This window comes from Marmota marmota, unplaced genomic scaffold, assembly GCF_001458135.2.
Source record: "Marmota marmota marmota unplaced genomic scaffold, marMar, whole genome shotgun sequence".
Lineage (NCBI taxonomy): Eukaryota > Metazoa > Chordata > Mammalia > Rodentia > Sciuridae > Marmota > Marmota marmota.
The window spans coordinates 13567462-13591447 of NW_026000164.1; the positions used below are offsets into that span (position 1 = coordinate 13567462).

Genomic DNA, 23986 nt, shown 5'->3' on the forward strand with positions numbered 1-23986 from the left:
TTAAAAATTTTAGCTTAAAACCAATACTATCAGAATAGGAAATTTAGGAAGTTCAGATAAATGAGATTTTCTATGAATGAATAAAATCCCAGTTTTATAAAAACTAGAATGTTATACTAACATTTTTACACTGTGACCAAACTAAGGAAAAGGCATATTGTCACCCTAGCCTAGTTTCTAAGGAGTCACCATGTCGGGCAAAGGTGCTAGTATCAGTGAACTAGTATCACTACACTGAGGTTTTTTGAGAGGAAAAGTTCAATGATCTGTGTGTATTGGGAAGGTGGTTGGTTCCTGGTGGCTTTGCTTACAGATTGAAACATGAACTGTAGATAAGACAAAACTAGCCCATAAGTGAGTGGATAATCAGTTAACACAAATGTCTTTTTTTTTTTTTATTGATTAGAAGAGTTTTCAGTTAGGCTGGTGACCTAGGTAACCCGAAGGTCTTGGTTACTTACTAGCTTCAGCTGGTTGGAGGTAGTTACAATGCAGTTTGAGGTTTTCTAGCAAAGTTCTGCTTAAAGAGGAAAAACCTCCTTTTACATCAGTGAGTACCAATTCACTAGTTATAGTAAAATCTATTGGTAGATATATTCCCATGATATACAGTTCAAAGAGTGATATAGCTGTTTATTTTAAAACTTCAATCTTATTTTGCTAAAAATTATGAACTTTGCTTTTCTACTTATGATAAACATTTTAAAGATGAAACATGAAATTTATAAAAGAGTATATATTTAGTTCAAAAATCATAGGACATATTTGAGCAAAAATGCTTGAAGTCATCTTTTTAAGATAAATATTACAGGAGGTAAATTGATTTAAAAAAATCTTATTTTCTATTTCACTTGGGTCTGTCCTCAATAACAGTTATGGGTTTTGCACACACTGGTGGATGTGGACAGGCTTATTTTATTGCTGCTTAGTTTTGGAAGCAAGTGAAGTGTCAACTTGTGCAGGGTAAGATCAAATCACACAGGGAGGGAATCCGCCTAAGGTCAAGAGATTCCCCCACTTCAAACTTCAGTTCAATACAGAAACGAGAAAATAATTTCAGCTTATTTCAGGTAAAGTTCTTTTTTCCGGTTTCAGCCAAGGCTGTAAAACTGAGTGCCATTTGGTATGTGCCCTAGATGGCAGAAGAAAGAGATGCCACAGAGCTTTAGCTGCTCAGAATAAGTCTTGTAAAAGCTTTATTCCAAAGGCTCAGTGTGATTGAAAAAACCCAAAGAACCAGGAGAGTGACTTTGTCCCTCGGTATTCTTGATATTTTTAATTCTGAAGTCAGTTGAATCCAAAGCATCTGGGCTCATGTCCCTATTTGCCTCTTTGATAGTGCGGAACAAAATAGCCCTTAAAAATCAGAGTCATTTTAAATGCAGTCAGGCATCTGTCAGTACAATAATAGCCGATTTGGGCCAGCATTTTAACACGGGTGATTAGGAATCTGGTTCTTTTTGCCTGGCCAAAATCTCCCATGGCAGGTGGTCAATGGGAACTTGGTCCATGACGGCTCTCAGGCGATTCTATTTATGTGTCTGTGTTAGATAATAACCCCAAAGCCATGGTCACTGTGACTCTGCCAGACTAGAATCCAAAACAAAGCACAAAGATGATGACCACCAGGCTCATTTCCAAGGAACCCCCCCACAATTCTGCATAAGCATCAGACTAGTTGTGATTGGCCTTGTCATTTGTTTCTGGAATCAGCCTGTCTGTGTCACAGTGGATTGCATCTGTTTTCTCCCTGAAGCTGGAAGAGAAGGCCAGTATTCACTGGAGGGCAGCAGCCAGATACACTCACCCTAAACTAAGTCACATCCTGCACTCAGAAGGCTTTCTCAGCAAGGTGGTAGAAGAGGTTCCTGCTGTTAGAACTTAGTGATGAAATTACTCTTTCACATATATAAACACACACAACGATTGAAGGCATTATAAGAACTCCCAGTTACATTTTTTTCATTTGATGCTTATAACCCACCTGGAGGTGTAGGAGAGGTTCAATTCATTATTTCCATTTTTTAGGTAAAGGAAGATGTTAGAAGAGTTAAGTGATTTACTTAAGATCACTGTTATGGTTTGGATGTGAGGTGTCCCCCAAAAGCTGACATGCAAGAAGATTCAGAGGAGAAATGATTGGGATATGAGAGCCTTGACTCAGTCAGTGAATTAATCCCTTGACAGGATTCACTGAGTGGTAACTGAAGGCCAGTAGGATGTGGGTGGAAGAGGTGGGTCACTGAAAGTGTGCCTTTAGGGTATATATTTTGCTTCTGGAGAGTGGAGTCTCTCTCTCTGCTTCCTAATCATCATGTGAACTGCTTCCCTCCACCATATTCTTCCTCCCTAATGTTCAGCCTCATCTTGAGCCCTGAGGAATGGAGCAGGCTGTCTAGGGACCTCGGAAACCGTGAGTCCTTGAATAAACTTTTCCTCCTCTCAGATTGTTCTGGTCAGGTCTTTTAGTCACAGCAGTGAAAAAAAAAAAAAAAAACTGACTAAGACAATCACCCAGCCAATAAGAAGATCCAAGAACTGGTCTCAGCTTTGTCATCTCTCCTCACATTCTATCTCATGTACAAGTTGATGAAAGGGTGCCTGGGTAAAAGCATTTAAGACTCAGTACATTTTGAATCACAACACTCAGCTTTGGCTGTCATGTTATGCATTTTACTGTATTGATTTTAGCCATTCAGCATTCCCAATATTGCAGACTTAAAAGTAAAATTTAGAGTCCTACGATGTTTGCATTGCTTATAGGGCTGGTTTTTTTCCTGGAGAAGGGTCTAATGAGGATGCCCATTTTTAGGTATCTCAGGTCAGGTGTTTAAAGGCTGGATGGCATGAAGTTTGGGATTGGATCATGATGTCGTAGCAGCAGCTTTCTGGTTCAGTTAATAAGAAAATGTGTACATCTTGCCTATGACGTTTGAAGAGCTGTGCCGAGTTGCTAAGAATAAGGATTTTATTTGAAGACCTTACATCTCCACATCATATAACCAGCTTCTTGGGGCAACTATTTGTTAGTGGCAAGGGGAGGTACAGGTAGCCCTTAGTTTAGGAGGAGAGACCATATGCATTGAGGTGATTTGGAAAATGTTTTTTAGATTTTGTAGTAGACATAAAATCTAGATACTACTGTATATGAAATGGCGTAGGCTTTCCTGCTGGTGGGCTGTGGATGAGAAAACAGCATGGGACAACAAATGGAAATAGAAAAGAATAAATCAAGTTGTGGAATATAATTAGACCTGTCTCACTATAGACAGAGCTTTATAACAGAAAGGAGTGGGTTATAGATGTTGATTGGGAATAATAAAATTGATTGGGAATATTATGGATGGTTCCAAAATGCTCATAAGGAGTTTATTTTCTTGATCTATAGAGAAAGAAGTGTCATATTTTGCATTTTGAGCTGGTGGCAGTGAAGAATAAAGGGGGAAGCAGACTGTCTCTGGAGAGAGAAGTTAGAAAATGAAGTGACCAGGTAACACAGCTGGATGCCTGGCTGGACATGGGGTCCGCAGGGAGACAGTTCAGTGTGCTCAGGTTCCACTCGGCCCCAACACACTTGCTCATAGCTGCTGTTTCCTTCCTTCACACAGCATCACAAATTGTTGCTCTAGTTTAAAGTTTTATCCATCTTTCTGCTTTCTCAAAAATGACTTCAGGGATGTTGAGGAATTTTTCAAGTATCCGCAACGTGAAGTCATTTTTTGTCTTCTTTGGTACCATCTTGTTTTATATTGAATAGTTTGGCATCAGCTTGGAAAAGCCCTGCACATCTAATCCTCTGGCCCATTAGACTTTGTGTCCCCTCTGCAAGTTATTCCTGTCGGGCGTTTGCAACTCTCAAGTGCTGGGGACTGGGATGGTTGCCTGCTGGTCCAGAACTTGTGTGTGTCACAGAAGAAGTCCTCTTCTGGGGAAAAGGTGCTGTCATTGACAGAAAGAGGCAGTAAGACGCATTACCTGGGTGGAGGAGCATGTGTCAGAGGTCCCCAAGAGCACTCCAGGTTCAGTGGTTCATTGGTGGGACTCAGCATGTAGTAGTGCTCACATCTGTGACTTATTACAGCCCAAGGTCATAAGGCAATGTCAGCAAAGAGACAGGTGCGGGGGTGGGGGAGAAGGGGGGAGTTTGGAAAAAGCCAGGCACAAGCTTCCCAGGGATTTTGCCCAGTGGAGTCCTCAGGAGGTGTTGAATTCCTCTAGCCGTGAGCTGCGAACCCCAGGTGAAACATCTACCAGTCTCGTTACAGACTCGGTGCCCAGGGTTTTAATGAGACCTGTTCACATAAACACGCTCTGCATAGCACAGACCAAAATTCCAGACTCCCAGCAGGAAAGTGGGTGTTCAGCTGACCACTTAGCACAACAGTTTAGGCCCAGCATGCCACTCTAAACTATTCTAGGAATTGGGGAAACCCTTCTGATATCCAGGTTTCCCAACCTTGCAAACAGCCCTTCTAAGGTTAGGAGTCTCAGGATTACTGTATTGACTCTTTTCTACACAAAGAGTGACGATATGATCACTTCAGTTGTTGAGAAGGGGATGTCGATGGAAAAACTTGTTTAAATCCAAGAGAGTTGATATTAAAAAGTCATGTTTATGAAAGTGCTATTTGCAGGTGGGGCAAAAGTGAAGGATGAGAAGTGGAATCTTAAGGTAAAGGTGACTGAACCCATCCTGGGCTAGTGTCCACATGCAGGAGACTGGGGAGGTAGAAGGAGACTCAGGATGGTGTCTCAGGGAACCAAGAGAAGAGAAAGGGTTAAAAAGGAGGGAATGCTCAAGGGTGTGTCAAGTGAACAGGCAGAATTATAGGTACTGCCAGATGCCCTTGAGGCATCATTCTATAGCCTGTAAGTTGACTTTAACTTAAAAGTATCCATACACATGAAGCAGGACTTATTTGGCCAGTGTCTGGAATAACTTTCCAGCCCATCACATCTTTCTCTTTTCCTCTGACCACCTTACTGAAGCCCTATTTAGTTTTTTGTTACTGCTCTTTGTTTGGGTTTAGATTTCACAGGCAGTGAGAAAATGACTGTACAGTGGGGGAAAAAATTTCTTTGAACATTACTGCCAACTTCTCTTTGGTAATTATTTAAAGACAGCAGCAACTAAAACCACCTCTCTGGTTCCTGATGGAAGAGTCATTCTGTTTGTTCATTTAAGAAGGTTGTTTCTTCTATTCCATCAATCTCATCGGTGCTTGTTGATGAGGAATAAAAACTAAAAGCTGCTTGTCTTATGAGCAGACATCCCAAGAGGATGATGAAAGTGTTTGAATTTCCTACTCTACCCTTGGACTTCTCCAGACCCTGACTTCTGGATACTGTCTCTCTGATATTTCACTTCTGTTTTTCTGAGTTCTCGGACACAAAAGGCATATAAAGTCTCTGAGATGCTTGACCATTATGACATTGGATCAGGGAACCAGTAGTGACTTTTCCTTTTCTTGTAATGAAATTAGATCAGAAATATTTTTCAAGCTCTTTTTTTGTGTGTGGCTGATTTGGAGAAGTTAGTGGTGTAGGAAATGCCAGGGCCTCCTCCTTCTCACACTCTGGGTGGTTCAGAAATAGAAACTCTTTGCATGGCAGAAGGTGGAGAGCACAGTGATGATGGTGACACTTGTCGTCCTGGTTACTATAGTAATGGTGACAGTTCTGGCCTTATTTACTTCATTGAACTTCAGGAGGGCAGATGTGTGCTGTGATTTTAGGTGGTTTTAAATTCTGTGTCTTTTGTCCTAATATCCCAGGGCTTCCAGCAAAAGTTCTCCTTCCACAGTAAAGAGATCGTGGCCATCAGCTGTTCCTGGTGCAAGCAGGCGGTAAGTTTGGGATGAGATACAGCAACGTGGGCTCACGCGACCAAAATACACTGTCAGTGCCTGAGTTCCTGTCCGCCAGGGGAACAGGAGCCTGACAGAACATACTACTTTTCCAGATAGAATCCTTGAAGGAAGAAAGACAGCAAAACTATAGAACAACTGTACAGATGAGCTGAGAGAAACTACAGAAATTCATTTACCCCTTTCTTTTGTACATGTTGAGAAGCCTAGGACCAAAGACTGGGGGGTCTTCCCATGGTTCCAGTCCTGGGGCTGGAACAGAGGGCTTCTCACTCCTGGACCACATTTCTTTCCTTTCCATTAGATTCTGAGAACTCCTCCTGGTAGGCAGGTTCAGCATTGGGAACAGAGCAGTGGTCAACAGGAGAGACCCTCTAATGCAGATGTCCAGGCATGTTCCTCCAATTTTGACATGGGTGACTTTTTTTTTTTTTTTGTGGCACTCAGTGTGCAAATCTCCTGTGTCCTTCTTCAGGTTTCTCTAGATTGGGATGATGCCATCTGTATGCTCATTGAAATGTAGCTCTTCCTTACATTTGCACATGTATATACATTAGGGTCCCATGGTCATTTTCCCATTTTTATTTCTCCTTTTCTATCTCCCTTTGTCCCCTCTATTTTTTTTAAAGCACCTCACTTCTCTCTCCAATGCTACATTTTCATACTCGTCGGCCAGTGTGCCTGTTGTTTCTGTTACTCTTACTTGGGATTTGGCAAACTGCAGCCCCCAGGGCTAAATATGGCCAACACCTATTTTTATAAATAAGAAATTTTATCAAAACATAGCCATGTTACTTATCAAATCAAAACACAGTTACTTATTGACTCTCTGTCCCTGTTTTTTGCATTTATGTATCACCTATGGCTACTTTCAAGCTGCAGTGGGTGCATTGAGCTCCCTGACCTGGTGAGACCCTGTTGGTGAGATGCATCATGGGCAGCTGGGCTCAGAAGGCTGCCTCTGCACCACCATGTTGCTACCAGGATAGGGTCAGATGGTCTGTCAGGGTCAATTTGGAAGTGCAATCCCACTTTCCAATGAACATGTGTGCTCTCTAATCTGTAGTCCAACTGAGTTAATACAGAGACTGAACTTTCATTTGACCATTAAGGCAGACCTTTGGTTGATTCCACATGAATCTGAATTTCCCCCTTCCTCACATGGTAGAAGGTGGTTTTTCAAGTATTATAAATAAAAAATTTTCACACATATTATAAACATGATGTATTTTAACAGTATAGGTAAACAAGTGAATCTCTATGGTACACAAGAATGGACCCTGGATTTGGTAGCTGAGTTTCCTTCATTGAGATCCTGGTTCCACCATTTAAAAGCTGTGTGATCTTGAATTTGCCTGTTAGTCACTAGATTGGAGATTACTCAAATACAAATTGAAAGAGTTCACTTTGTCAGTCTCTGAGACCCACACCATTGTAGATAGATAATGAAAATTTTAGACACACAATTAAAACATTTTTTTTTGAAAGAAGGCATTCAAATATCATTCCTCTGGATAATTTAATCTTTTGCAAAATGCAAATAACTAGTGGCAAGGAAAATTATTAAGTATTTTATCCTTAATTGACCAATTAGTAATTAGCTACTGGATCACAGCAGATCTTAAAGATATGCAAACATGAAAAAGTATTATTAAAATTACAGTGGCTCTATTTGCTAGTTTTCCTGAGTCCTGATTTATGTCTGTTTTTCTCACATAGTTATTATCAGTGATCCCCTTCACTTTTAAATTGTTCCAGCTAAAATGATAAATTATATGATCACAATAAATATAAACCAAGTCAAAAGTGACATGAAGTTCGAAGAAATCACTATAATTAAAATCTGAGACCCCCTAATTATTGCATAATGTTGATTTTATGTTTGTTAGAAGATAAATGTTACTGCACGTTGCTATCATTCTAGTCAAAAGATGATTGCAAGTGTGAATGGCCCCTGGCCATCAGTCCCAGCCTCAAGCTGGGGTACCCAGTTAAGACCCTCACACTGAGATGCTGTTATGATTATTAATCTGCAGTTGCTTCCTTTCTTCCTTTCAAAACCAAAAAGCACTTCAGGCTTGCCAAGGGTATTAGGGCACTGTGTTTTTTTAAAAGGCTGTTGAGGAATGGAGCAGAGGCACTCTCTTTTTAAAAATGTTTTTTTAAAAAACATTTTTATTAGTTGTTGATGAATTTTTAAATTTTATTTATTTATTAGTATGTGGTGCTGAGAATCGAGCCCAGTGCCCCACACGTGCTAGGCAAGAGCTCTACCACTGAGCCACAACCCCAGCCCAGGCACTCTCTTTATACTTTGTTACCTCTGGGTCTCATAACTTTCTAGAGGGGACATCCTGCCTCTCTCCTGGCTTCTCTAACTGGAGAGAGAATCTGGGGGGATTGCTGTCTCTGATGGAAAAAGGAGAGGCAGAGAGAGGGCAGGCCTTGCCTTTTAGCTGCCTTCATTTCCTTCTCCACGTTATTCTTACTCAACCAAGTGTGTGACGAGCACTAGGGAAGAAACACAACTGTGTGCAGCCGGGATTACTAGAACCTTCCACGTTTCTAACATCATTATGAACAGATTTCATTAAATGGTTAGAAAGTTTTTGCAGGCCTTGTTCTGCCATGTTGATTTCTCCTTAATAATTGTGGTAAAGTCTATACTGGCAGAATAGAAAGCTGGTCTCTAAGCTCCTGGGGCTGGTTGGGTGGTTTTGAGAAGGAAGTGCCCTTTGTGTGTGTGTGTGAGTGTGTGTGTGTGTGTGTGTGTGTGTGTGCGCGCGCGCCTCTGTGAGTGTTGGGGGGGTGGATGTGCATGCATGGTGTGTGTGCACGCACTTACTCCTTCTTACTGTGACATTACCTTTTGCCTAGAATTGCTTATTAGCCCATTTTTCTCTTCAGTTTCACAATAAGGTGACCTGTTTCATGCTGCATCACATTGAGGAACCCTGCTCCCTGGGGGCTCATGCTGCCGTTATAGTCCCGCCCACCTGGATCATTAAGGTGAAGAAACCTCAGGTAACTGCCAGGACCCTGGTGCTGCAAACCCAGTGCAGAGAAAAATGAATTGCTGCTCCTTGCCTTTCTCCCCCTGACTATTCTCTGGGTTACTGAGACCTCTTCTCAGTCATCCCCAAGGTCCCGTGCTTAAGCTACTAAATTCATCCCGTTGCCCAGCACTTGACTGCACTGGGCTCCCTCATGGAATCAGCCTAATCAAATCAAAGTTCTAGAGCAAGGGTGCTTCCTCCCCATTCATTTGCTCAGGATAGTCTCTTTGGTGGTAGTTGTCCTGAGTTTCAGGGAGGTCCAGTGATGGGTAGAGCTGGTTTTCATACAACTCTCTTCTCTTCCAGCCTGGGAATTTCCAGGGAGTCAGTTGAGGGCAGACTGAGTTGTGACCCTCCTGCATACACAAGGCCTGCTCAGAGAGCAACAGCCCTTTCTTAAGGCAAAGTGGAATTTATCCTCTTAGTTCCTAATCCTGTCCTGTATTCTTCTCTGTGTGCTTCCTGTCCTAGCGAGCCTCAGCTTCGTTATTTTGGAGACTGTGATGGTCTCTTGACTAGGTCATATTCTTCGATTGAACATGTTTCTTCCTTCATACCCTGCATCCTGGACAGTGAGCTCCAACTTACAGGATGGAAAAATTTTCATGCAACAGGGAGAGAGATCTTATCAACCTCCCCCAGGGCATATAGGTGTTTAGGAAGTCTCATTGAATTTACTGCATTTAAAAGATGGTAGACCAGTTCCTGTGGTCTCTCCTGCAATTTATTCTCATCAACTCAGTTGTGTTTAAGAGCTAGCAGCTGAGGGATATGGTTTTGCTTTGTGTGTTTCATTTTAAATTTAGCCTCTATTCATGAGTATTGTTTATAAATGATCTAAGTTAGAATCCATGGGAGCATTTGGGAACCTTTTTTCCAGAAACAAGTACAGTATTGTCTGTTAAAAAGTGGGAACTCTGTATAATCTTTCATTTTACTTGTTAGTATCCACTGCCAAGATGTGTTTGATGAGTGGCCTAAGGTGACACAGTGAACTCTACATGTGTATTGCTGTCTGAAATTCAAATGTACCGAGTTCCAATTTTTACTTTTGAATCTCTTTAACATTTCTACTTACTTTTTTATTTCTTTCTATAATTTAGTAATCTCTCCAGGGCTTTACATTATATATTCATTCTGTTAAATCAAAACTTAGGTTGTGTCAGAAGATCTGGTAGACTCTGTGCTATAACATACAGTCCTCGCTCAGAAGAGACTCAGAGTTACCTTAAGGAAAGGTTGGAGGAGTTTCATGAGGAGGTGGGTTTTAATCTGCTTTTTGAAAGATGGGTGGGACTTAGATCAGTGGAGAAGAGAAAGAGAAGCAGGTAGGAGTCTGACCAGAACAAGGGCACCTTGTCCAGCATTGCATTTGTGGGACTATGAAATGAGTTGCCCTGAAGTGCGCAGTGAGGGAGAAGGTGTGTGGAGTGAGCAGAAGGTTGCGCTGGACTGACAGAGAGGGATCTGGAGACATGTGGACTTTATCCTGAAGTAACTGGCTTCTTCATCAGCAAAGGAATGACAGAGTCAAAATATTCTCGTAGAAGGAAAAGCTAGCAAGAGTGTGTAGGATGCCTTAGTGGTATGGGATTTTGAAGAACTAGAAATAGAACAGTTAGGAAAATCAGATGATGATTCCACTCTGCAGAGAAATGGTATTCTTTTCTCACCTCTAAAAGTACCTTTTTGTTATGGAAATTTTCAAGCCAATGAAGAAAGAGAAAATCGTAATGGGTTCTTCCCTAGCCATCGGATTTTCTGCCATTCTTGTTTCAGCTATTCTTGGCGCTGCCAGATTATTTTCTTTCATTGAATTATTAATTTTGAGATTCATAAGAAACTGGAAGAAATAATACAGATCAATTTCTTGCACCCTTGACCAATTTTCTGGTAATGTCTTGCAGTACAGCATCACCCCAGGCTTTCGACCTTGACAGCCCATCATCAGAGACCCCTGTACCTGCTCCCAGCCACCTCCATTCTTCTCCTGGCCTCACCCCTCTGCCCCACCTTCATGAGGTGGAATATACCCCACTGTTTTTCTTTCAGTTTCATCTGTTAATGTCTCCTTTTGCTTCTTTAAAATATAACATTTAAAAAAATAATGACATACCTTTGTCTCACGCATCAAAATTAGTAATTCCTTAATTACTTTTTTTTTTGCTTGTCTCAACTATTTTTTTCAACAGTTACGTTTTTTAAATCATAACTCAAAGTCCTGCACTGCCTTTTGTGGACAGATACCTTAGGTGTCTTTTAAATTTGTAACAATATCCTCTCATATTTTTTCATGCTGTTTATTTGTTGAATAAACTGGGTCTTTTTTCCTGTGGGATCTCCCATATCTTGATTTTAACTGCTTGTATCCTTACTTTATTTTAAACAATTTTCCTTACTGCTTATATTTTGTATAAATTAATATTGAGATATAGGAACTCATTTATATTTGGGGTTAACTTTTGGGGAGAAGGACTGCATTGGTGGTGCTGTGTATTTATATTGTATTTCTAACAAAGGAACATAACATCAAATTGTTTCAGTATTATTAATGTCATGATCAATGGGCTTGGAAACTATCATCCTAATCCATTTACTATAGCCTTTTACCTATTGTATTATCCCCTAAAGATCATCTTCAAAATCTATTATTTCATTAGTGATTGCCAAAATGTGGTTTTCCAATTTTTACTCTTTTTCACGACTTAGCTATAATTTTTCTTCCCCTATCACCAACAAATAGGAGAAAAATATTTGAGTATTTGACTTTATTAATAAATTTTCAGAGTAATAAGTTAATGCCCTAGTAACCTTTAAAGGTGATTAATGCCCTAGTAACTTTTTAAGAATCACTGTGGTCATCTTTGCAGAGCATCATTATGGATTCACCTCATTCTTATGTATGTGAATATACAGGCATGTGTGTGCATGTATATTCACACACATGCACACAGACACTCAATATGCCTCAGACTATAGTCCTCATTATTATTCCTACATTCACACTGCTTTGTGAATTGGAACCCTTCCAGGTGGCTCCTGCCTACTGTCATGGCCAGTAAAGTTTTGGACAGCTTCTTTCGTTTCAGGAATGCTAGGATATATTTCCTGTCCATATCTGGAATTAGCAATGTGGATACTAAGTAGCTCAAGTTGTGTTTGAACCCAGCAATTTTGATTCTTGAAATCAAGTTCTTAGTGAGAGGCCACACTGCCTCACTGTCTGACTATAGTCAGCTTTGTTAAATTGGGTGTCTAAAATTTTTGATGATCTCTCTTTCTATGGGCTCCAAAGCCACCAAGTAAGTTAATTAATGAGCTAAATTCTGTTGAAAAGCTGGTTCAGGATGAGTCTGGGGACAGCACAGTAATGTTTAAGAACTGTGGCTTTGGAACTTGGACTCTTTGAATTCTTAACCTTACCATTTACTGATTTATGCAATATTGAACTATTTAAACTCTTCCATTTCATTTTCCCTTCTTCACAGTGTAAATGATACTAGTACCTAATTCACAGGGTTTTAATGAAGATTAATCAGCTAACAGATGCACATAGAACAGCTCATGGCTCATTGTAAGTAACAGAGCTCTCTTTCATGATCTTTCTTCTTGTTGACTTTAAGGAGTACAGAGTATCAAAGTGGAGACATACCACAACAGTCGAAAATATTGGACAGTTACACACAGGTCAGGACAGAAGTTATTGAAGGATGAAAAGAGGAGGCAATTTCTAATGGACGGGTGTGAAGAATGAACAGTAAGGGATGTAGCCAGGCATCTGCTCTGCTCCCAGAGCACCTTGTGGCACTGTAACTGTTGTATTTTACCATGTGGTGGGATTGTTTGTTCACTGGCTTGTTGCCTCTGCTATGGAAGAGAGTCAATACCCATTCATTCAATACTCATGAATAAAAGAATAGACGAAGACTAGGGGATTGCCCACCTATAGGAAGTAGAAGAAGAGGATCCTGCAAACTAGGAGAGAGCTAAGGAAACATGGTTCCATTATTAAAAATGGAAAGAAAATAGGGTGGCCATCAATGTTGAATTCCATAGATATTAAAAATAATAACAGGAATTGAGAAAAGTTTTTAGGTTGGTGGTTAGATCATGGGTAACAATAAAAACTGTAGTTTGTAGAGTGTGTAGCATGGGTGCCAAGTTGTTCCTGATGATTCGGAGGCAGTAATATCAGATAATTCATTTGAGACATTGGCAAGTGTATTTAAAAAGAGAATTTGGAAAGTAGATGGAGAACAGCAGAGTAAAATCTTTTTCCAACATTAATTTTATATCTACATTTTTTCTACATATCTACATCAGTGTATTTTTCATTCTTTTATCATACTGGTTTAAAAATAAATGACAAAATGTGTATTCTTTATTGGATTAAGTAAACAGTTATTTAATTAGCCACATTCAAAGATGCCATTATGTGTATTATGAGGTCTAAAGATGAATCAGATGGGATCTGTTTCCACAAAAAAGAATGCATACTCCATAGGGGTAACATAGATATATCCATCTAAATCATTGGACAGAGTATTTGTGAATTCTGGAAGAGGCACTCAACAATATGAATATCCTTAAGGAAACAGCATCCTCCTGCTATTTTTAGAAGAGTGACTTTTTTGGTTAATGTGTACTTTTGGGAAAGATTCACATAGGGTGGGGAGCACAACAGGCTAGAAAGGTTGGTTCAGCCATGGTCAGGAAGGAGTTGTACATCCAAGGTTGAGAGTGGTAAGTTTTACCTGAGATGTAGAAACACAGTAGAATTATTAGGCAGGAGTGAGAACTTTCAGTTGTTGGGGTCAAGGTAAGCTAAATGGAAATCACACCACAGTGCTTGGTCTTAAAGGATGTGGGTGGTATGGTTTGGGGAAGAGAGACAAAGAAGTTCAACACAAGTGGATAGAACATACTGAGAATTGTTAAGATGGATCATCAAATAAAGCCAGCTGTATTTGGATGTTTGTATTTAGACAAATGACTCCTGAGAGGAGTAATGGTTAATTGTATAGGAGTCTCCCCCTACTCTCAGAGATGCATTTCAAACTGTTCCACAATTGCCATGGATAGTATCACAATATATATATATATAGTGTTTCTTCCTATGCATATATTCCTATGACAAAATTTAATTTATAAGTTAGGTACAGTTAGAGATGGAAGCAATAACTAAAAACAAAATAGAACAACAGTATCAATCTACTGTACTAAAAGTTATTTAAGATAGATGATTTTTTTTTATTTCTGGAATTTTCCATTTAATATTTTCAAAACATAGTTGACTGTAGATAACTGAAACCGCAGGAAGTGAAACTGTATTATAGTCAGGAAAAGTGGTTCATAAAGAGATGGAATTGGACCACATATTTTTCTTCTCTGTTAAAGAGATGGCTGGCTGAGAGGATAATGGCTCCCTGAGCAGCTGTAGAGTTGGGAGTCCTGAGGCATCTTGGTTGTGAGGGGAATGTGGGCTGCCTGCATGATTTGCTGGGTTTCATCACTAAATCTCTTAGAGAGAGGAAGAAGTTAATTACTGGAAGTGAAAAGATGGTGGAAGGTAGATGATTTTAAAGAATCCAAATCGAAAAAAATCTGAAGATTTGAGGCTGAATCTGTTGATATGTTTAGATTCCAAGTTATATCTTAAGTTACAGACATCAGCGTTTTTCTTTTGGACTGAAAATCTTAGAGAACAAAATTTTGATTAGATAAACAATGCTGATTCTATTCAAACACCAGGGCAAGTGCTTGTAGAGGAGGAGTAAGACACACATCACATGAATGTCTTACAGGACTCACCTGTAGAATATGAGGGCGGGAAAGCTTTTTGCAGAAGTTTCGCATCATGAGACAAGACATCCTTCAAAAAAAAAAATTTTGCTTTTGAACCACTGGCTTTTCCAAAATTGTTTCTGTTTTGTAACCCTCCCAGTAATCTCAAAGGGTTTCTATGGTTTTGTGCAAAGAATATAAAATGATGCTTCGTCCTCTCTCCTGAATTGAGTCCGTTGGGACTGTATAGGCCTGAATAGGAGCACTGTGGTTTCTTTGAAGAATGATAGTACTGTGTCTTTTGATTTATTGTGTAGTTCTTAATGAGTAATGCATAAATGTTTTTCCTGTAAAAAAAAGTAAACTTTTTGGATTAAAAAAACAGTCTTCTTTTACCAACATTTTAAATTATAGGTCTCTCTCCCCCATCTCCCCCATCAAAAATCCATATGGGGGATGAGGTTGTAGCTCAGTGGTAGAGTGTTTGCCTAGCCTGTGTGAGGCACTGGTGCTGATCCTCAGCACCACATAAAAATAAATAAATAAAATAAAGGTATTGTGTCCATCTACAACTGAAAGAAATGTTTTAAAAATTCATATGGAATTATCAGTACTAATTTACATGCATAAAAACATACCCATGGAAAAGATATAGAGACATTGTGAGCACTGGGGTACATGTTTTTAATATGAGACCTCATGCTACTCTTCAATGCTTTAGAACTTGCTCCAGCCTAGTAATAACATGACCCTTGGGGACAGGTCTATATGAAGACCTAGAGACCCAAGTCATATTTTAAACTGCTGTCCACATCCCATACAATGGTTGTATTACAGTTTGTTAATCTCCCTATTGATAGGTAGTTATATTGTTTTTAATGTTCCACTTATAAATAATGCTGTATTCATTTCTTCATGGCCCTGAATGAGCTTTTTTTTTATATTAGTCCTTTTAGTTTTTTTAATCCCTTATAATTGGAAAATGTTCTTTAAATGCTGGGGGCCTATGAAATGTAATAGCTAATTTTATGCAATGACCAACAGTATCCCTTAAAATTGCCCAAGTTTCCTTTGGTGAATTCTAAAGGTCAACTAGTACTTGTGATTTAACCAGGTATATGACTATTTGCAGCTTTTGAGACCATGTCCTTAACTTTTTAAAAAATGTCTTCATTAGTGCATTATAGTTACACGTAGTCGTGGGGTTCATTTTGACATATTCAAACATGTTATAGAATATTATTTGCTCCATTTCAGTCCCCAGCACTTCCACACTCCTTACCCTCCTCCCTCTCCTGTGTCCTTAACTTTTGATGTGGGTTTTCTTTATTCTTCTGCTTGCCCATCCTCAGAATCACCGTGACCTAGCTAGAGCAGGCAATGAGAAACTCAGTCCCTGCTTCTCATTCCTGTTGCCTATCAGAGTTTGGTTCAGTATTTTGGGGGGATGACTTCCTTTGGGATGATGAATTGGCATATCTTTATTTTTTTTTTAAGACCTGTGATTATTCCCCATAACCTGGAAAAATCCCTTAAGAGTAATAAGACCTAAAGTTTCTTTCACAGTTGAGTGATTCATACCAAAGTATTTCTTAACAGCCCAAGAAGGAGTCATAACTATGTTAAGGGTCTTGTTGATAGGATTACTTCTGTGGCAAGGTAAGATTACCCTGATATCGGGTCCAAAAAAACAAAACGCCTTTATTTTTCTTTAGGTCTTTCACAAAAGAGCAGGCACAGAATGTACAGGGGCAACTACTGTTGGGATCAGAAGAATTACAAAACAAAAACAAAAACAAACAAACCCACAAAACCCCTCAAAACAGCAGCAACAACAAAACCCTGTTTGGATAGTATTAATCTTGCAAAAGGAATCGTTTGTGTCCCTAAGTTAGCTGCCCTGGACGTTCTGGATGACAGGCCAAGAATTAAAGAATTGTTAACTCTATCTTCAACAAATATGCACAATACCTTCTTGGTATCCTTTTGACCTTCTTGAAAAGCAGATTGTTGTGTTAGATTCTCTAACAGTCTGACACAGGAGGATAGGCCAGGCTGCAGGTTCGTGAGGGTAGGTGACTTATCTTCTTGTGGCCCAAACACCTCCTCAGTCTGCCTCCTCTGTTCCTCACTGAATTATGCTGCCTTCCAAATGAGGTCGTATGTTCAGACAGAAGTATATATTTCCATGTGCACAGAAGGGAGCCTTCGGGAACGTTGAGGCGTGCTGGGAAACTGCACACTCTCACTGTTGCTGTCTGACCACCGTAGGGCTGTAAGGTCTCAGAAATCACGCAGACGCCCGCAGGTACTGTACAACACCGTGCTTGGGCTTCACCCTCTTCTTGGTCTGTGAAGTGAGGAAGGCCTCAGATGCCTTCGTCCGGGTGAGGCTAAGAAGAACTTGCATTTGCTACCTCTGTGTTACCAAGGCTGTTTTGTGTGTCTGTTCCCTATGGGAGTTGAGTTCCTCACCTGCACTAATCTCAGATATCTACCCTTATTTCGATGTGTTTTTCCAATTCCGTGTTCCCCTTGTGTGCTTGATCCTCAAAATCATCTGAAATGCTGTGATTTTATGATCAGACAAGTTTAAGAAACTTGTTGTAAGATCTTGGCCTGATCTGATAGACCTATCTCTTAGAGTCAAAAATCAAGGTCCACAGCGTGTCCTTGCAAGCACGTGGCATCCTGCAGCTGCTCTTGACAGTGAATGGCTAGAAGTGCTAAGTTAGGAGGCACGCGTTAAGTTCCTAGGGTTCACTTCCAAACTCTGCGGAGGGTTAGTAAGTGCTGTGAGGTATGATAACGTGTGCACCCTGTTCCAACAAAGATGGAGTGCAGACATCCTGCCAACCTTGTGCTGGGTGCTGGGCTGTACAGCTGGGGACGAGGCAGTGGATACTGGGCTAACTGCTTCACATTTCTTTTCTCATTTAAACTCACACCTGTCCTTTGAGGTAGGTATTATTACCTCTTCATATTAAAATTAAGGGACTGATGTTTCAAAAAGTTCAATTGACTTGGCCAAGGTCACAAGGTTGTAATGAGGAATTTGGGGACCCTACCAAGTCTATCAGACTCAAGCTTCCCCCTGTTGATCTGCTGTACCCTTCTATATACTCCTCATGTTCCTCTTTTCTGCTTCAAAAAGCAGTTCTCAGCCCTGGCTACATGGTAGAATTGCCTGGGGAGCTTTTAAAAAATATCCTTGGTTGGGCTTCATCCCAAACAGATTTATTAAGAACATTTGATATGGTCCAGGTATGAATAGTTTTTACAAAGCTTTTTGGGTGAGACTTATATGTAAACATGGTTGAGAATCTTTGAGAGCATCATTTATTGACACCAAATAGACACTTCTTCTGCCGGCCTAGTAGTTTCCAACATTTTTCTTGGATCATGTGGCTGATTAAACTTTTAAAGCCTTTAGATCCTTTTTCTACCCTTTTATACAAACCAAAATCTATTGAAATATATCACATACTTTCATAATGCAAAAGAGACAAGGACATGATAAAAGACCCATTGAACCAGGGTTTAGAAACCTGGAGATCTATTTTTAGGGGAGATATAGTCAACAGTAAGTATGAGTAATCACCTGGGGTCTAGCGCACCCATAAGCTCCAGGGTCTTTTTCATTTTATTCTAAACTGATGGGGAAAGAAAACCTTGAGACAAGTGGTAATTCTTAAAAGTTTCTTTCATCCTTGGTAAACACAGGTGATAGATGAACTTTTTTTTTTTTTGTATATTCAAGTCAAAGTGAAATAAAAGCAAAGTAGTTTGGATCTTGTTAATTTTTGATGCATTAATATATGTAATCTAGACTAAAGTTTATTTTGAATGCTCTATGGGAAAATACTCTAAAAAGTAGATAATTAGATAGCTAAATTTCTTCAAGCTGTTTTAAAAATTTTTAACTGCTCAAACAATGGCAAGTATGTATACTTATATGAACTTCTAAGTTAAGAATTCTGCATTTCAGGCCTTCAACACTTGGTCAGACATCTATTATATGGTCAGTAATATCTTATCCTTGTGAAGATGCAGTCTAATTAATTATTGACTCTGCTTATTAAATCTGATTTTGCCTTGTCTCCAACCAGTAAGTTGTGTCTGTTCTCTAACAGGTTCTTCTCTAAGCGTCTAAATCAAATATTAAGAGTTAATGGTCAGTTGAAATAACCATCAAGTTGTGGTCTATAAAATCCCTAGAAAGGAAAGCAAATTCAAAGGTCACTGTATTTCAGTTAGTCCAAGGCACTTCCATGAGAGAATAAAATAAAGGCTACTATAGAAGCAGGAAGACCTTCTAAACCAATGGCCTTTAGACAGAGAAAGAGAGGGCAATTACTGCCCTCCTACTGTTTTAAGTAACTTAAGGTGACTCTTACCTCACTCAGCATTTAAAATATTAGACATCAGTGCTAATACAGTAGTTGGTATGATCATGAAGTTCTGTTGGGGTCAAGAGTCATTTTATGATAATTATTATTAAAAGACCATTAAAAAAGTTAACAGGAAAGAAAAAAGAAACAAAAGAAAAGAAAAACATGAAAAATGGCCTCCTTTTTTACATTTCCACATAGGTGATCTCCATACCAGGAGATGAACTTGAACTTGGTTGGGCGGGAGACGGACCTGGTTGGGCGGGAGACTGGAGCCCCTCAGAGAATTTGGGATTCTTCCATTTTTACTGGGAGGGTTGGCAGGTATAACATGTGTTGTTATGTGAGTCCACGAGAGCCCCTGGGGCTCTCCCTCCCTGCCCTCCGTGTGCTGGGGAGTCAGTTGCTCACTCTGAAGCACTCGACTGGTTTCTGTCTGTGGCTTACCCATGAGCAGTGGCTTGGAAGTGTCAAAGCATGAGAAGCATGCAGTCCACAGCATGTGCTGCCATCACTCTCTACATGGTTCTGCATGGAAGCCCCGGGGCTGCCTGCCTCTGGGCTCAGGCAGCTCTTTCTTTCCCTACAGAACTCCCTGAAGGCTTCCAATCGGAAGAAGAAGAGAACAAGCTTTAAAAGGAAAGCCAGTAAAAGAGGAACTGAAGTAAGTGTTGGAGAGTTTGCTTTCAAGGAAATACAGCTTCCTTTCCATAGCCTGCTCTGTGCGGATGCCCTGGCCCAAGCTTGGTTTCTGACACAGCTCCTACCTCTCTTTCTCCTTCTTTATATTCTAATCTCACCAGAATGCTTTCTGTTCCAAATAAATAAATAGGCACACACACACACAGGCACACACACACACACAGACATCTCAACTGTCACTTCAGAGTTCGAGCATATGCACGGAAACCTCGTCCCAAAGATTCTGATGATGATGATGAAAAAGAAGAAGATGATAAGAATCCACATTTCTAGAATTCCTAGAGTACACAGAGTAAACTCAAAAGCAAGGCTTAATTATCTGAAGCAAATTATAGTTTAAGAGACTTCCAACTTATGTATGGAGGGTCCTATGAAGAGTCATCCTTGCAAAAGAAGATAAAGGAGTTTTTGGTGGATGGAGGGGTAGGAGGGAGTGCCCACGTTGGACTCCCACTTTCTTTGCTTTGCAGTTGCTTTCAAGGCATAGATTTCTGTACTAACTGTGTTGCTTGCTTCTTCCAGCAGGAAAACAAAGGTCGTCCTTTTGTGATAAAACCCATCTCTTCTCCTCTCATGAAACCCTTGCTGGTGTTTGTGAACCCCAAGAGTGGAGGAAACCAGGTGAGTCATTTGTCATGAGTTTGACTTAGAGCTTTAGATGATTTCTTGAAAACATAATTCCCAGTATTAATTAAAATAGCACCACCAGGACCCCAAGCATTGGCCGACAGCTAGTTTCACAGGACAAGGTTATTGTTGGCTTCATTGGGCTGGGCAAAGCCTGGAGATTCTGTGATTTATTCCTCTACTTCCAACTGGACCGAGGCAGAGGTCCTCCAAACTACTGACATTTTCTTTATATGTTTTCAAGAAAGATCATTCCCAAATTTCTCTTGGTTACTGTTTCAGGGATTCACAGTTCCCAAGGGATTCCTTGGGAATCCCTCTATCAAGCCATCTTTAGTTCTTCCCATTGTAACTTAGACCCAACTACTTTTGCCCCTCTCCTCAAGATAAGGGAGATGGATGACTCATGAGTCAGAGCAATTATTAACAGACACCACCAAAGCTGTAGAATATATAGGCTTCCAAGGATTTCATCCTGTCCTTGCCCAAACCCTTTTAGTAGGTAATGATTACCTTGAAAATATAGAAACAGCTTTACAAATATTTAGTGACACACCTAAAGTGACAATGCTCTTTAAAGGATAGAATTTGTTCTAAAATCTGGGTCTTTGTTCATCCATTTCTCTTCCCACTCTCTGGGGCTTCTTATCTACGCTTCTATAGACTTTGATTTCTGGTGTTTTCATGTGAACAATTTACATTTGGAGACAAGATTCTTTGAGGTTTCACAGTGAACAACTGGAGGTTGGAAGCTCTTTTGCCTCTGCATGTAAGGAAGGGAGTCCTATAGTTAGGATTAACCCCGTAGTCCAAAGGACGTCATTGTTACTAAAGACACATTAACTATGTTAAGGCTTCTCTTAGGAGAGTTTATGATTTACAGGTAACATCCCTATCCCTCTTTTCTTCTTTTCTCAAGATTCTTGATAACTTGCTATGCTAAGAATGTGTTTTGGCATCGTAGAGATCAGGGGAAATAAATGTACTATAAACAAGGAAACATCCTTTGATTTTGAGTTGCTGAATGATGATCTTAATATTAAAATGATGGTGGATTCAAGTGTCCATAGAGGAGGAACTAAGAATGGGTTTCTTACCCTTTGAGGTTCAGTTTGCCCTGAACCATGACTGCTCTTGAGCTCACCTCCCTGTAGCCTACCAAGGGTTGGGATATGGTTGAGAACCATGGAATACAGCAAAGTGGATGTAGTTGGCTTTATGATTTTGGCCACCTGAGTGCCACATGCTAATTAGTATCAAATTATTTTATCATAACAGTTCATATAAAATCCATTTTATCATGAAAGGTCACATAAAAACACATTTACTAAATCATTATAATCAAACTTTTCTCCTAGGCCCACAGAAGCTTGTGAGTTGTGCCTGTCTTCATAGATCTGACAAGTTAAGAAACAGCTTGTTCCTATTCTAGTATTTGTGTAAATTGTTGATGACAGGGTCTTCAGAGACTAGTGTCATTCCCTGTTTCATTAAACAGAAAACAAAACAAAAAAATTGAAAGCAAGAAGATAGGGTTAAGTGATTTTTTAAGGATTTGTGTTTTTTAATGACACAAAATAGAAAAACAAAATAATTCAAATAACTTTCACTGTTTATTCTGAATTGAATGGCTCTGACTGAAAGTGCTGTGAAATTTTAAAGGCAAGATATGACTTCAGGGTGATAGGTAATCTATTTCTAGCACACAGTACGTGGCAGACTAATAATTGTATAATAAACAATATGAATAGAAGATCAGATGTCATGATGGAAATTATTCACTTCAAGGACAATGTGGTGAGTGGAGTGTGCATATTAAGTTATTGGAAATGGGATTAGATAAAGATTAGAATGAACCTATGGAAAACTTGGATGAGGATTTTGGATTTGTGCAAAGGCAACTAGGTTTTTGCTGTTTTTAAAGAATTTTAGGTTTGTGAAAGCTTTTGGCTTTTGAACAGAGCAGCGTGATTACATTTAATATGCAGTTTGCTTGGAGATCCTGCTACTGTTGCAGATGCTGCCTCAGTAAGTCAGGGATGGCTCTGAATCTCCTGGGTAGACTCTCATTTCTAACCAGCTGCCAGGTGCTGCTAACCCCTGCTGCCCAGAAAGCCACTCTGATTGGCAAGGGCTTACTGTGTTACCAATAATAGAGGGAAAAAAATCAGTTGGATCCTCATTTTTGCCTTCTAATAATTTACTTATCCCATTATCTGGTTTTTGGATATAAAATATTTAGATTTTATTTCCTCTCTGAAACTTCATCTACTAGATGATAGCGCCATCTCCTGGCAAGAAAAATACCTGTGGCTTTTTTCTTATACTCTATTATATGTATGTCAGGAAAATTTTCAACATGGTATAAACAAACACAGGAGTTACTTCTACGTCCTTCTTTGAAAAAAATGCATTAGTTTATATATTTTTTTTAATTTTAAGCTTTACAAGAATTGTCTGTTTTTCCAACATTTCCAAAGTGGAGACTATATTGTTTTGCAAAGGCTTGGACACTGGTAGTGCTGTAATTATTGTTGAGATCTGAATTATTTGAAGAAACAGGCACTTAGATCAGAGATGGAAATATTTTCTTTGAACAACTCCCCCTGCAGGAAGGAGGTAGTAGATGGAAGACAGAGCTTACCTCAATATGGACCCCTCCTCTGTATGGGAACTTTAGAGGACTAGAGAAGTAGGGCCCCTCCCTTATACTTCTACTTTAATTTCAAAAACTATGATTTCTCTTTGATGGCCCAGAGTCACTAACATCTTTCTAATTTGAGTCTTGAAGAGTTTTTGCTGCCTCTCAATGTGCCCTGTGTTGGCTTGCTTTTTCTTTCTCTCTTTTTCCCCTACCCCTATGTTTTTTTATTTTTTTACTTCATTCCAGATGATTTGCATTATAAATTTAGGGTTAAGCAGATGTTCTGACACTAGAATGATTTCTGCCACCCAGTTCTGAGAGTCGAGGGTATGAGACTCTGCTCTTTACCCTGACCTATGTGCAGTTCCAGGGCAGAGGGATGGTAGACCTTGCATCCCTGGGTCAGGGCTCCAGGTCCTGACAGGCAGGAGCATTTGAGGAAGGGATGTTCAGCCGGTGGACAGGCTGTTGCTGCTGAGCCCATACCACCATCTGCCCACAGGATCCCTTAGACAAGTCCTCCTTCCCAAGTCAGGGGCCAGTCACACTAAGGTGGGGAGAAGAGGCAGATGAAGAGGAAATACTTCAGAGGAGGAATTTCAGTCTTCAATCTGTTTCTAAATAATTGGACAAACAATTTCAATGAGGAAGTTGGTTTTTGCAGTGATGGAGATGTTTCAACCTGGAGATAAATAAAAGTGTAGGCTCCCTAAGGGTTAGCATTGCCTGGGAAGAGGACAGAGGAGCAGAGAGTAGATGAGGGCATGTGTTAAAATACAGCCTCAAGATCTTCTTGGTAAACCAGCATCAACAGATGGGATCAAAACACTCAAACCACAAATATGTATAAAGCTCCTCTTCTAAATTGTAATATTGGTGGGAACCTGGGGGTGGTAGGACACTAACCAATCCATG

General features: G+C 39.9%; 1 protein-coding gene across 13 annotated transcripts in view; it reads left to right on the plus strand.

The window, feature by feature from the left end:
* Window positions 1-23986, plus strand: part of Dgki (diacylglycerol kinase iota) — a 340467-nt gene that overhangs the window by 115289 nt on the left and 201192 nt on the right. For 4 of the 13 annotated variants that reach the window (XM_048786882.1, XM_048786880.1, XM_048786884.1 and 1 more), the window contains 5 exons: window positions 5775-5846; window positions 8775-8891; window positions 19300-19422; window positions 19688-19762; window positions 20323-20421. In XM_048786882.1, the coding sequence (XP_048642839.1) occupies window positions 5775-5846; window positions 8775-8891; window positions 19300-19422; window positions 19688-19762; window positions 20323-20421 (486 nt within the window). The remainder of the gene's footprint in view (window positions 1-5774; window positions 5847-8774; window positions 8892-19299; window positions 19423-19687; window positions 19763-20322; window positions 20422-23986) is intronic. The other 9 variants (XM_048786886.1, XM_048786891.1, XM_048786890.1 and 6 more) reach the window with 6 other exon arrangements.